At 43.3% G+C, this 13,767-nt stretch overlaps 1 protein-coding gene across 2 annotated transcripts; it reads right to left on the reverse strand.

Moving 5' to 3' along the window:
* Positions 1-557: 557 nt before the first annotated feature.
* LOC129842333 (28S ribosomal protein S29, mitochondrial-like) lies at positions 558-13,659 on the reverse strand. Of its 2 annotated transcripts, XM_055910843.1 has the most exons (13): positions 13,504-13,659; positions 13,211-13,252; positions 8,055-8,168; positions 7,865-7,966; positions 7,663-7,771; positions 4,541-4,633; positions 4,316-4,446; positions 2,716-2,796; positions 1,960-2,124; positions 1,683-1,742; positions 1,487-1,576; positions 1,133-1,250; positions 558-1,039 (listed from the first exon to the last, which is right to left on the reverse strand). In XM_055910843.1, exons 1-13 carry the CDS (start codon positions 13,513-13,515, stop codon positions 954-956), a joined length of 1,203 nt encoding a protein of 400 aa, XP_055766818.1. In that variant the 5' UTR covers positions 13,516-13,659; the 3' UTR covers positions 558-953. The 2 variants fall into 2 exon arrangements, with proteins under 2 accessions (XP_055766818.1, XP_055766817.1); XM_055910842.1 differs by lacking the exon at positions 13,504-13,659 and having other exon boundaries at positions 13,211-13,469.
* Positions 13,660-13,767: the final 108 nt, after the last annotated feature.

Here is a 13,767-nt window from a genome sequence, read left to right on the forward strand (position 1 = left end):
CTACAGTCCCAGAAATGTGGTCTGGAGCTCTACAGTCCCAGAAATGTGGTCTGGAGCTCTACAGTCCCAGAAATGTGGTCTAGTGCTCTAGTCCCAGAAATGTGGTCTGGTGCTCTACAGTCCCAGAAATGTGGTCTGGTGCTCTACAGTCCCAGAAATGTGGTCTGGAGCTCTACAGTCCCAGAAATGTGGTCTGGTGCTCTACAGTCCCAGAAATGTGGTCTGGTGCTCTACAGTCCCAGAAATGTGGTCTAGTGCTCTTACAGTCCCAGAAATGTGGTCTGGAGGTCTCGTGAAGACACTAGTAATGAGGCAGAGTAACATCTTCACTTTATCATACCTGTCTATATCTACCACTAAAATGTGTATTCAAAAGCCTTGATGCTTTTTAACCCTTTGATTTGGTAAAATAAAAATGTGTTGACTTTTAAAGTAGTGGTTTGTGTTGTAATTCTGCACATTGTGCCAGATACTCTCTATATTCAAGACAAACATCCCTAGTAACTTTTCATGGAGAATAGCTTTATTGGCTCATATAAGAGAACATGAGATCTGACTGTTTTTCATGTACATTTTTATTATGAAAAAGACACTATACACTATCATGCATCACACCAGAATCATTTATGGAGGGATACACACATATACATGGATTATAACATTGCAGTTATGTGTGAGTCTGTATTGGCGTTTGTCCCATAGAAAATGATAGAGGCCGCTAGTGGCCTTGATTCTGCGTGGGCAGCACCATCGAGTGCTTCCACCATGCTTCCGCAATTTCAAAGTAGTCAACTGAGTGGGGATTCCTATGGGTTGTAGCCTCAATGGTGCTGCCCATGCTGTCACAGACGCTGTAAAGGCACAGATATAAAGATGAGTCCTCTATCTATCTCTATGGTTTGTCCATGATTATGGGTGTGTGTGAGTGGGAGGGTGTGGGCCCATGTGTGATGTTACAGGAAGGCACACAGTCTCTCCAGTACAGAAGGGTTTCTGTTGCTGAGGAAGATCAGTTCTTTCTTTCCTTCCTCTGTCTGACCTGACGGAGAGAGAGAAATCTCTCAATCAGTTCAACATGTCACAATCTAAACCATCACAAACAGTGCCAGTGGTGAAAGTGAATAGCTCTTACTGTGTGGGTGTTGTAGCCAGTGGCGGTCCAGGTAGTAGAGGTAACAGCTCTCAAACTCCTTCTCACTGTAGAGGGGGACTGGTACTGGGACAAACGGGTCCATGCTGTCAAAGCCCTCCTGTAGGAGGAACACAGAGGATGAGGATAGAAGTTTTTATAGGTGAACTTCTGTTTCTATTTGACTGGTCATACAATAACATGAAACATGATGCATGTAAACACGTCAGAAGGGTCTTGTCCAATAACATCTAGATCATTCCCGCCCCTTAGCCCAGATCAATAGACACCAGGGGTTAGAGGTCATTTTTGGACTGGACATACAACATTAACCAGGATGTAATCATGACCCCTGACCTCTCCCAGCAGCTCCTGGGGCAGGTAGGCAGAGCTTGGAGCGTAGAGAGACCCTGTCTGAGACAGAGTGGCGATGATCGCCCCTCCACACTGAGGAGAGGGACAGAGAGAGATAGGGGTGGTGGTGTAAATCACAATCATGTAATTCTCTAATGTCTATTAGACATAGAGGATAACCACTCCATGCAGTTCTCACCCAGTCATTGTTGATCATCTTCCTCAAGTTATGAACCAACGTCAACTCCTCTGGAGCCACCTGACAGACAGGAGAAGAGAGGATATAGAAAAAGTAGAGAGAAGGGAAAAGTGACAGGAAAAGAGGATGAAATGGAGGGGAGAGAGAGATAGGTCAGTCATGTAAGCAACCTTTACACAGAAATTACAAAGACACAAAAATGGAAGCAATAGAAACCAACATATATTTTTTATAGATCCACAGTGAGAGGTGAATGAATGTATAGGTGTATAAGTACAGGGCTCTTGTCCTCCTTCTTGAGCGTGGTCCTTCCCCAGAGACCGTTGACTCCATCAACAGCCACAGCCAGCCTGAAGCCCCCCTCTGTCCCCCCAGCCTGTAGCCGCAGCTCCTTTAGAACCGCCCCCACCACATCACTGCTGCTCTTCACACGAGACACTCCCTGGGGTGAAAAAAACACAGCTTAACAATGATACGTGGTATGAGATTCTTAAGAGAAGTGCACTGAACCAATTATGTTGCAGAACTGGAGCCCAGATGCAAGGCGTCCGCATGATTCCCAGCCAAAACAGGTGGGAACAGTTTGTGCATATATTATGACGACATTGTGATGTTTGTGTTCATTATTTTCTGGAGGCAAGCCGAAGTCGGTAGCTGAAGTCTACGCCCCTTGGTTGGTGATTGGTCAACAGTAGGGATTCTGCAATAAAGTCTTTGTTGTCATTCAACAAGAGATTACTTGTTTTCATGCACATTTTGTCATTGAAAAATACTGCACAATACATCTTAGATATAAAATTGCATGACTAAGATCTCCTTGGCAAAAACGTCATAACAGATGAAGTTATTTTAGATTCATTCTGACTACGGCATCTCAAAAATGGACAAACAGCACTACTAACACTTTCTCATTTTTCAAGTGAAGGTCTTTTAAGGGAGCATGCGAGCACACTGGTTCGGGTCGCCTAGCCAAGTTCGGCCAAACTGAAGGATGCTGACGCCTTAATAAAGGGCACGTTGACACTGGACTCACCATGTCCACCAGCTCCCCTAGTAGCCGTCCCTCCTCAGTGCTCTCCCTCTTAGTCCACACGTACCGCTGCCTCAACTTGATCTAAAACAACAAGGGGAGACAGTCACAAATACAGGATGCCTCAAGGAGTAAAAATATGCTTAACAACTGTGTGCAATAGTATTCAAAATGACATCTCTGTACCCCACACACACAAGTATCAGTAAGGTTCCTAAGTCAAGCAATGAATTTCAAGCACAGATTCAACCAAAGGCCAGGGAGCTTTTCCTATGGTTCACAAAGGGCACCTATTGGTAGTTGGGTAAAAATACAAATAAGAAACAGACATTGAATATCCCTTTGAGTATGGTGGAGCTATTATTGATGCACCATCCAAAGGGTAAAATTAAACCCACTTCGCCACGATACAGGCGGCAATCCTAACGTAGTTTCCGGAGAGGCAGGAACCGCTCAGGGATTTCACCATGAGGCGAATCGTGATTTAAAAAAAGTTTGAGTTTAAAGGCTGTGATAAGAGATAAGGAGGATGGATCAACATTGTAGTTATTTCACAATACTAACATAATTGATAGAGTGAAAAGAAGAAAGCCATCCTGTTTGCAATAAGGCACTAAAGTAATACTGGAAAAAATGTGGTATGATATTAACTTTTTGTCCTGAATACAAAGCGTTATGTTTGGGGTAAATCCAAAACAACAAACACATCACTGAGTATCATGTCATATTTTCAAGAATGGTGGTGGCTGCATCATGTTATGGGTATGCTCGTCATCGGCAAGGCCTCTGGAATTTTTTAGGATAAAAAGAAAGACACTGGGAAACAAACTAAGCCAAATATACACTGGAATTGCTTACCAAGATGACATTGAATGTTGGCCTAGTTATAGTGTTGACTTACAATCAGCTTGAAAATCTATGGCAATACTTGAAAATGGCTGTCTAGCAACGATCAACTTCACAGAGCTTGACAATAAAAAAAGAAAAAAAAAGAATAGGCAAATATTGTACAATCCAGGTGTGCAAAGCTCTGAGACTTACCCAGAAAGACTCACAGCTGTAATTGCTGCCAAAGGTGATTGACATGTATCATCTCAAAATATTACGTTTTTATTTTCCATTAATTAAAATGTTTGAATGTTTCTTCCACTTTGAGAACTTGTGTAGATCGTTGACAAAAAACAACAATTAAATACATTTTAATCCTGCTTTGTAACAACAAAATGTTGAAAAAGTCAAAGTGTGTGAATACTTTCTGAAGGCCCTGTATCTTACTTATAATGTTAGGATTAGGGTATGGTAAACTGATCCTAGATTTGTTCCTACAGGCAACACGTACAGTCCCAGTCAAAGGTCTGGACACACATACTCATTCCAGTAGGTGTATTTTCCACATTGTAGAATAATAGTGTAGACATGAAAACTATGTAATAACATATGGAATCATGTAGTAACCCAAAAAGTGTTAAACAAATCAGAAAATATTTTTGATTATTCCAAGTAGCCACCCTTTGCCTTGATGACAGCTTTGCACTCTGTGTGTACAAACTTTTGACTGGCACTGTACCTGGCGCCCACTATCTATCTGAGGAGGAGGAGCTACCTTGGAGAGGAAGTGTTCATTGGTGGTTCTGAAGTTGCGTAGCCAGTTGGAGGCCTGTATTGGCTGGTCAAAGCGGGAGGTGTGGTAGGAGGAGGGCAACAACTCCTTACAGTTCTTCACCCACAGGTGGGCTATAGAGAGGAGATTATTATCACAATCATTATTATCATCATTATTTTGTGTGTCTGTGTGTATGCCATGTTGGGGTGTGTGTGTGTTACTCACCATCTGGTATGTGTAGTACTAGCCATCCCTGTGTGGAGCAGTAGTGGACAGTATGACAGAGAGACATGGTCTTCCCACTGCCCTTCACCCCATCTACACAACCAGTCAAGGTCAACACCAACATAATTCAACACAACACAGGTAGACAACACTGGTCATAGAGAGGTACGGGGATGACTGTGTGTACAGTCGTGGCCAAAAGTTTTGAGAATGACAAATATTAATTTCCACAAAAGTTTGCTGCCTCAGTTTGTATGATGGCAATTTGCATGTACTCCAGAATGTTATGAAGAGGGATCAAATGAATTGCAATTCATTGCAAAGTCCCTCTTTGCCATGCAAATGAACTGAATCCCCCAAAAAACATTTCCACTGCATTTCAGCCCTGCCACAAAAGGACCAGCTGACATGTTTGTGATTCTCTCGTTAACACAGGTGTGAGTGTTGACGAGGACAAGGCTGGAGATCACTCTGTCATGCTGATTGAGTTTGAATAACAGACTGGAAGCTTCAAAAAGAGGGTGGTGCTTGGAATCATTGTTCTTCTTCTGTCAACCATGCTTACCTGCAAGAAAACACGTGCCGTCATCATTGCTTTGCACAAAAAGGGCTTCACAGGCAAGGATATTGCTGCCAGTAAGATTGCACCTAAATCAACCATTTATCGGATCATCAAGAACTTCAAGGAGAGCGGTTCAATTGTTGTGAAGAAGGCTTCAGTGCGCCCAAGAAAGTCCAGCATGCAAACCGTCTCCTAAAGTTGATTCAGCTGCGGGATCGGGGCACCACCAATACAGAGCTTGCTCAGGAATGGCAGCAGGCAGGTGTGAGTGCATCTGCACGCACAGTGAGGCGAAGACTTTTGGAGGATGGCCTGGTGTCAAGAAGGGCAGCAATGGATTTATTTTGTAAATGCGCTTTAATGATTTTATTTGTAAACCTCTATCTAAACGCCACTTCTCTTCAGGAAAAACATCGGCAGACTGATATTCTGCAAAAGGTACAGGGATTGGACTGCTGAGGACTGGGGTAAAGTCATTTTCTCTGATGAATCCCCTTTCCGATTGCTTGGGACATACGGAAAAAAAGCTTGTCCAGGGAAGACAAGGTGAGCGCTACCATCAGTCCTGTGTCATGCCAACAGTAAAGCATCCTGTGACCATTCATGTGTGGGGTTGCTTCTCAGCCAAGGGAGTGGGCTCACTCACAATTTTGCCTAAGAACACAGCCATGAATAAAGAATGGTACCAACACATCCTCAGAGAGCAACTTCTCCCAACCATCCAGGAACAGTTTGCCTTGCCACAAGGCAAAAGTGATAACTAAGTGGCTCGGGGAACATGTCGTGGAAAATCATCTCAGAAATATAACGCTTTATCAGAACTTGTGAAATCAAAACATGCTTTTATTTACAATAGTATAACCATCTCTGAAGTCCCACGGAACACACCCTCTCAGAAGTCCAGTCCTTTATATTTATACCCACATAGTATTGTCCGTCCCCTATGAAGTCATTCACCACCATCTGCCTTCAATCAGTTTATAATGGTGGTCAGACCCTCTATCTTAGTGTCAACATACTCTGTGTCCTTCCCTTCACCACTAAATCAATGCACTCTTTGTTCTGTCCCCGCTATCCCTAGGGTATCCAATTGCTTATAGGCATATTTCTCTGGTATGTATGTTTTTCTTTAGTGGAATGAATAGACTATAAATCTAGTGTGTCAAAGCACCCTGGCACCAACATGTCTGGGCAATCTGTCAACACAATGGAGAATCTACAAGGGTCAGAGGGTCAGAACGTCCCCCAGTAGATTTCCATTACCACGGTCTCATGATCTATGTCAACATGTGGCTCGTTACTCCAATGTCCAGCTATCTTTTATATTTCTATGTTATCCATGTGTGTAATTGTACTCCTACAAACAAAACATTGATATTTTGGGTCCATGGCCAGGAAACTCCCCAGACCTTAATCCCATCCTCAAGAGGCAGTGGACAAGAGGCAGTGGTCAATCCTCAAGAGGCAGGTGGACAAACAAAAATCCACAAATTCTGACAAACTCCAAGCATTGATTATGCAAGAATGTGCTGCCATCAGTCAGGATGTGGCCCAGAAGTTAATTGACAGCATGCCAGGGTGGATTGCAGAGGTCTTGAAAAAGAAGGGTCAACATTACAAATATTGTCTCTTTGCATTAACTTCTGGTAATTTACAATTGGCTCATTCATCCCCCTCCTCTCCCCTGTAACTATTCCCCAGGTCGTTGCTGCAAATGAGAATGTGTTCTCAGTCAACTTACCTGGTAAAATAACGGTAAAATAAAATAAAAAATAAAAATTGTCAATAAAAGCCTTTGACACTTATGAAATGCTTGTAATTATACTTCAGTATTCCATAGTAACATCTGACAAAAATATCTAAAGACACTGAAGCAGCAAACTTCGTGGAAATTAATCTGTGTCATTCTGTTAATGGGATTTATCTGTTAATTGAATGATTAGAATATTCCACCCTGAAACCATATAATTGTATGGAATTGATTCAAAGGTATAAAATTATAATCACTAAATGTGTAGTTCTTAGTCAGAATTAGAGTATAACAATATATCTGTACAATATATCTGTACGATGTGTCTATAATAGTATCTTAAAACCAGACTGTCTGAGCAAGATATTCGGTGCCGACCTTGACTGGGGCCACAGAGTACTTCCCAGGGTCTCCCTATCTTGAGGGAGGATGGGGAGTATGTCTCACGGAGTCCCCTAATCTTTGTCGGCTGGGTAGCTGGACATTGTGTGCTAATGTTAGTGTGAATGTGTGTGCGTATGTTAGTGTGAATGTGTGTGCGTGAGAAGCCAGTATAAAATGAATGGTTTTGTACAACTAACCAGCGCGCCCGTGAATTAACCTTATTGACTATTTTAGCTGGGCCTCTGTTTCATTTCAATCAGTATCTTACAAATCCTGATTAGCAGACTGAGTAGTTTAATTTAATTGGTTTATGAACATCGAGAACAGAATTCTCATGACACATTCTCAAAAATGTTGGCCACGACTATATTAAATGTGTAAAGGTACATTGAGGTGTGATCAGGTGTATTAGGTAGGGTAGGATACAGAGTAGGTAGCGCAGGGTTGGCTTGCTGTAGTCGGCTCTCTTCAGGTGAGATATCAGCTCCAGAGCTGGCTGCCTCACCATCACACAGCCCTCGTTAAACGTCTTCACCTGGACATGGTTACAGACAGTCAGTCATACTGTAATATACACACACACACACACACACACACACACACACACACACACACACACACACAATACCTGTTGTTGGTATCGTGGAGGCAGGCCATGGGGGAAGACAGTGTGGAAGTGGGAGGGGGGCACAGTGTAGTACTGCCCTAGGTGCTGTTCTGACTGACAGGCCTGGGGACAGAGAGAGATGAAACATCAGTACCCTCCACACGTACTACCACATGCTACAGAATAAAGTGTGATTGATTCTTCCACCTACCGGGTCGTTCTCCTGTGTTCTGAAGATGGAGAATGTCTCCGGTCTCGTCTCCATGCCAACCGCCTCCTGCTGCTGGCCACACCCACTGCCATGGAGCAGCCGCACCTGCGCTACCTGTCCGTGACATCATCACATTCCACAGGTAAGGGGCGGGTGTATATGTTGAGCGTCTATCATAGTCCAAAACGTGTACGCCTAAGCACAGCAGTGTTCTAGAATTTAGGACCGTTAGAAGGAACTACAGTACAGTGGTGAAGCACAAAACACATTTTTACTAGTACCAGCACATCTCCAGAAAGACATGTACTGTATACTTTTCAAAATGCATTGATCACATGGAATCTGACAACCCAATGCATCTTAAATGGTAATAAATATTCATAGCTAGCACTAGCTCAAGATGTACTCTTAAGGAGCCTAACACCACCGTTACTCCTTAAGGTCCAAGGACCTTATGTTATTTTCAGACTGGCTCTGGCAGCCAAAACCTCTATCTAAACGCCAATCGATTCTCAAATGCGATACTAGAAAAATAAAGCCCTCAACTTTTATATCACATCAAAAGAATTTAACAAATGCAAATTACACACATACTGTACACCACAGGAGGATGGTGGCACCTTAATTGGGGAGGACAGGCTCGTGGTAATGGCTGGAGCGTAATAAGTGGAATGGTATCAATGGTATCAAATACATAAAACATGGCTTCCAGGTGTTTGATGCCATTCCATTAGCTCCTTTCCAGTCATTATTATGAACCATCCTCCCCTCAGCGACCTCCACTACTGTATATTGTTTTTTAAATGTTATTTCACCTTTATTTAACGAGTTAGGCTAGTTGAGAAGAAGTTCTCATTTTCAACTGCGACCTGGCCAAGATAAAGCCAAGCAGTGCGACACAAACAACAGAGTTACACGTGGAATGAACAAACATGTAGTCAATAATACAATAGAAAAAAGTATATATACAGTGTGTGCAAATGAGGTAGGATAAGGGAGGTAAGGCAATAAATAGGCCATAGTGGCGAAATAATTACAATTTAGCAATTAAACACTGGAGTGATAGATGTGTAGAAGATGAGTATGCAAGTAGAGATACTGGTGTGCAAAGGAGCAAAATAAATAACAGTATGGGGGATGAGGTAGCTGGATGGGCTATTTACAGATGGGCTATGTACAGGTGCAGTGATCTGCTCTGATAGCTGGTGCTTAAAGTTAGTGAGGGAGATAGTGAGCAGATGCACATTTGTGGCCTGCTGGAGGTCATTTTGCAGGGCTCTGGCAGTGCTACTCTTTGCACAAAGGCGGAGGTAGCGGTCCTGCTGCTGGGTTGTTGCCCTCCTACGGCCTCCTGCACGTCTCCTGATGTACTGGCCTGTCTCCTGGTAGCGCCTCCATGCTCTGGACACTACGCTGACAGACACAGCAAACCTTCTTGCCACAGCTCGCATTGATGTGCCATCCTGGATGAGCTGCACTACCTGAGCCACTTGTGTGGGTTGTAGACTTCGTCTCATGCTACCACTAGAGTGAGAGCACCGCCAGCATTCAAAAGTGACCAAAACATCAGCCAGGAAGCATAGGAACTGAGAAGTGGTCTGTGGTCACCACCTGCAGAACCATTCCTTTTTTGGGGGTGTCTTACTAATTGCCTATAATTTCCACCTTTTGTCTATTCCATTTGCACAACAGCACGTGAAATTTATTGTCAATCAGTGTTGCTTCCTAAGTGGACAGTTTGATATCACAGAAGTGTGATTGACTTGGAGTTACATTGTGTTGTTTAAGTGTTCCCTTTATTTTTTTGAGCAGTGTATATATATATACTGCTCAAAAAAATAAAGGGAACACTAAAATAACACATCCTAGATATGAATGAATGAAATATTCTTATTAAATACTTTTTTCTTTACATAGTTGAATGTGCTGACAACAAAATCACACAAATTATCAATGGAAATCAAATTTATCAACCCATGGAGGTCTGGATATGGAGTCACACTCAAAATTAAAGTGGAAAACCACACTACAGGCTGATCCAACTTTGATGTAATGTCCTTAAAACAAGTCAAAATGAGGCTCAGTAGTGTGTGTGGCCTCCACGTGCCTGTATGACCTCCCTACGACGCCTGGGCATGCTCCTGATGAGGTGGCGGATGGTCTCCTGAGGGATCTCCTCCCAGACCTGGACTAAAGCATCCGCCAACTCCTGGACAGTCTGTGGTGCAACGTGGTGTTGGTGGATGGAGCGAGACATGATGTCCCAGATGTGCTCAATTGGATTCAGGTCTGGGGAACGGGCGGGCCAGTCCATAGCATCAATGCCTTCCTCTTGCAGGAACTGCTGACACACTCCAGCCACATGAGGTCTAGCATTGTCTTGCATTAGGAGGAACCCAGGGCCAACCGCACCAGCATATGGTCTCACAAGGGGTCTGAGGATCTCATCTCGGTACCTAATGGAAGTCAGGCTACCTCTGGCGAGCACATGGAGGGCTGTGCGGCCCCCCAAAGAAATGCCACCCCACACCATGACTGACCCACCTCCAAACCGGTCATGCTGGAGGATGTTGCAGGCAGCAGAACGTTCTCCACGGCGTCTCCTGACTCTGTCACATGTGCTCAGTGTGAACCTGCTTTCATCTGTGAAGAGCACAGGGCGCCAGTGGCGAATTTGCCAATCTTGGTGTTCTCTGGCAAATGCCAAACGTCCTGCACGGTGTTGGGCTGTAAGCACAACCCCCACCTGTGGACGTCGGGCCCTCATACCACCCTCATGGAGTCTGTTTCTGACCGTTTGAGCAGACACATGCACATTTCTGGCCTGCTGGAGGTCATTTTGCAGGGCTCTGGCAGTGCTCCTCCTTGCACAAAGGCGGAGGTAGCGGTCCTGCTGCTGGGTTGTTGGTCTCCTACGGCCTCCTCCACGTCTCCTGATGTACTGGCCTGTCTCCTGGTAGCGCCTCCATGCTCTGGACACTACGCTGACAGACACAACAAACCTTCTTGCCACAGCTCGCATTGATGTGCCATCCTGGATGAGCTGCACTACCTGAGCCACTTGTGTGGGCTGTAGACTCCGTCTCATGCTACCACTAGAGTGAAAGCACCGCCAGCATTCAAAAGTGACCAAAACATCAGCCAGGAAGCATAGGAACTGAGAAGTGGTCTGTGGTCACCACCTGCAGAACCACTCCTTTATTGGGGGTGTCTTGCTAATTGCCTATAATTTCCACCTGTTGTCTATTCCATTTGCACAACAGCATGTGAAATTTATTGTCAATCAGTGTTGCTTCCTAAGTGGACAGTTTGATTTCACAGAAGTGTGATTGACTTGGAGTTACATTGTGTTGTTTAAGTGTTCCCTTTATTTTTTTGAGCAGTGTATATATATATATATATATATACACACACACGTAGTACAAGTCAAAAGTTTAGACACGATTACTCATTCAAGGCTCTTTATTTTCACTATTTTCTACATTGTAGAATGATAGTGAAGACATCAAAACTATGAAATAACACATGGAACCATGTAGTAACCAAAAAAGGTGTTAAATTATATTTTATATTTGAGATTCTTCAAAGTAGCCACCCTTTTCCTTGATGACAGCTTTGCACACTCTAGGCATTCTCTTAAACAGCTTCACCTGGAATGCTTTTCCAACAGTCTTGAAGGAGTTCCCACATATGCTGAGCACTTGTTGGCTGATTTTCCTTCACTCTGTGGTCAACATCCCAAACCATCTTAATTGGGTTGAGGCCAGGTGATTGTGTTTTGGCCAGGTCATCTGATGCAGCACTCTATCACTCTCCTTCTTGGTCAAATAGCCCTTACACAACCTGAAGGTGTGTTGGGTCATTGTCCTGTTAAAAAACAAATGACAGTCCCACTAAGCCCAAACCAGATGGGATGGCGTATCTCTGCATAATGCTGTGGTAGCCATGCTGGTTAAGTGTGCCTTGAATTCAAAATAAATCACCGACAGTGTCACCAGCAAAGCACCCCCACACCATCACCTCCATACTTCACGGTGGGAACCACATGCGGAGATCATCCGTTCACCTACTCTGCATCTCACAAAGACATGGCGGATGCAACAAAACATCTCAAATTTGGACTCATCAGACAAAAAGGACAGATTTCTACCAGTCTAATGTCCATTGCTCATGTTTCTTGGCCCAAGCAAGTCTCTTCTTCTTATTGGTGTCCTTTAGTAGTGGTTTCTTTGCAGCAATTCGACTTGGTCTTTTACCAAATAGGGTTATCTTCAGTATACCACCCCTGCCTTGTCACAACACAACTGATTGGCTCAAACGCATTAAGGAAAGAAATTCCACAAATAAACTTTTACCAAGGTACACCTCCCGATTGAAATGCATTCCAGGTGACTATGTCATGAAGCTGGTTGAGAGAATGGCAAGTGTGCAGAGCTTTGAGCTTTTCATTTGTTTGATGTCTTCACTATTATTCTACAATTGAGAAAATAGTAAAAATAAATAAAAACCCTGGAATGAGTAGGTGTGTCCAAACTTTTGACTGGTACTGTATATTTTTTTTATTGTTTCTCACTGATATGAAAGATAAGGAAGCGATGCATGTTAATGTTCAGACCGAGCGTTGGGGCTCTTAACTAAACATCCCCATACAGAAGACACCTTCGTCCAATGACTTATGTGTAATAGAAATGAGAGTTGAGTCAGCACATAACAATTAGGTATAAGGGAGTATTAGTGCAAGCCTCAAGCTCTCTTCATTCTAATACTCAATCATAGACACTAACCGACAGTTGTAGCTGCTTTGTGTGATGTATTGTTGTCTCTACCTTCTTGACAATTTGTGCTGTTGTCTGTGCCCAAAAATGTTTGTACCATGTTTTGTGCTGCTACCATGTTGTGTTGCTACCATGCTGTGTTGTCATGTGTTGCTATGTTGTTTTCTTAGGTCTCTCTTTGTGTAGTGTTGTCTCTCGTCGTGATGTGTGTTTTGTCCTATATATTTCTTTTTTTTAAATCCCAGCCGCCGTCCCCGCAGGAGGCCTTTTTGCCTTTTGGTAGACCGTCATTGTAAATAAGAATTTGTTCTTAACTGACTTGCCTAGTTAAATCAAATAAAAAAGCTATGAATGTCATGGGATCTTGCACCATGGACTCACCGTTTGTCGTAATCTGAAGGATAGTCTGTGAAGGGCCATGGTCTGGAACATGAATAAATACATAAGCCCAGGTCAGTTTACACAATTACACTGGTGCCATCTGTACTATTGCAGGGGCGACCTTCACTGTAAAATAATGACTATGTTATTAGGACTAGCAATGTAATCTAAGGTCTATAGCTAGCTAACCTTGCATTAGCTAGCTAGATATCTGCTAGCAAGACACTGCAACATGCATCCTTGTTTTACAGTAACGTTACACTGCAGCAAGACTACAACAACAATTTACCAACCAATTCTATCATTAAATTCAAAATTAAGATCCAAACAGGCAAGGTCGTGTAGTTATAGACGTTTCAGGTCTATTTTGAAAACACTGAAGAGTTGCATAATTTCGGTCGAACTGTCACGGTGCTAAATCTGTGGCAGTCGCCATTTTGCTTTGTAGACGAAGGATGTTAGGTAGAGAGCTCGAATATGCGCATCGTTTGCGCAAATCCAGATGTCATCCACAGTTTTTTAGAGCTAGGTGGTCTTATTTAGAACCAGTCTGATTT

Source organism: Salvelinus fontinalis, unplaced genomic scaffold, assembly GCF_029448725.1.
Source record: "Salvelinus fontinalis isolate EN_2023a unplaced genomic scaffold, ASM2944872v1 scaffold_0033, whole genome shotgun sequence".
Lineage (NCBI taxonomy): Eukaryota > Metazoa > Chordata > Actinopteri > Salmoniformes > Salmonidae > Salvelinus > Salvelinus fontinalis.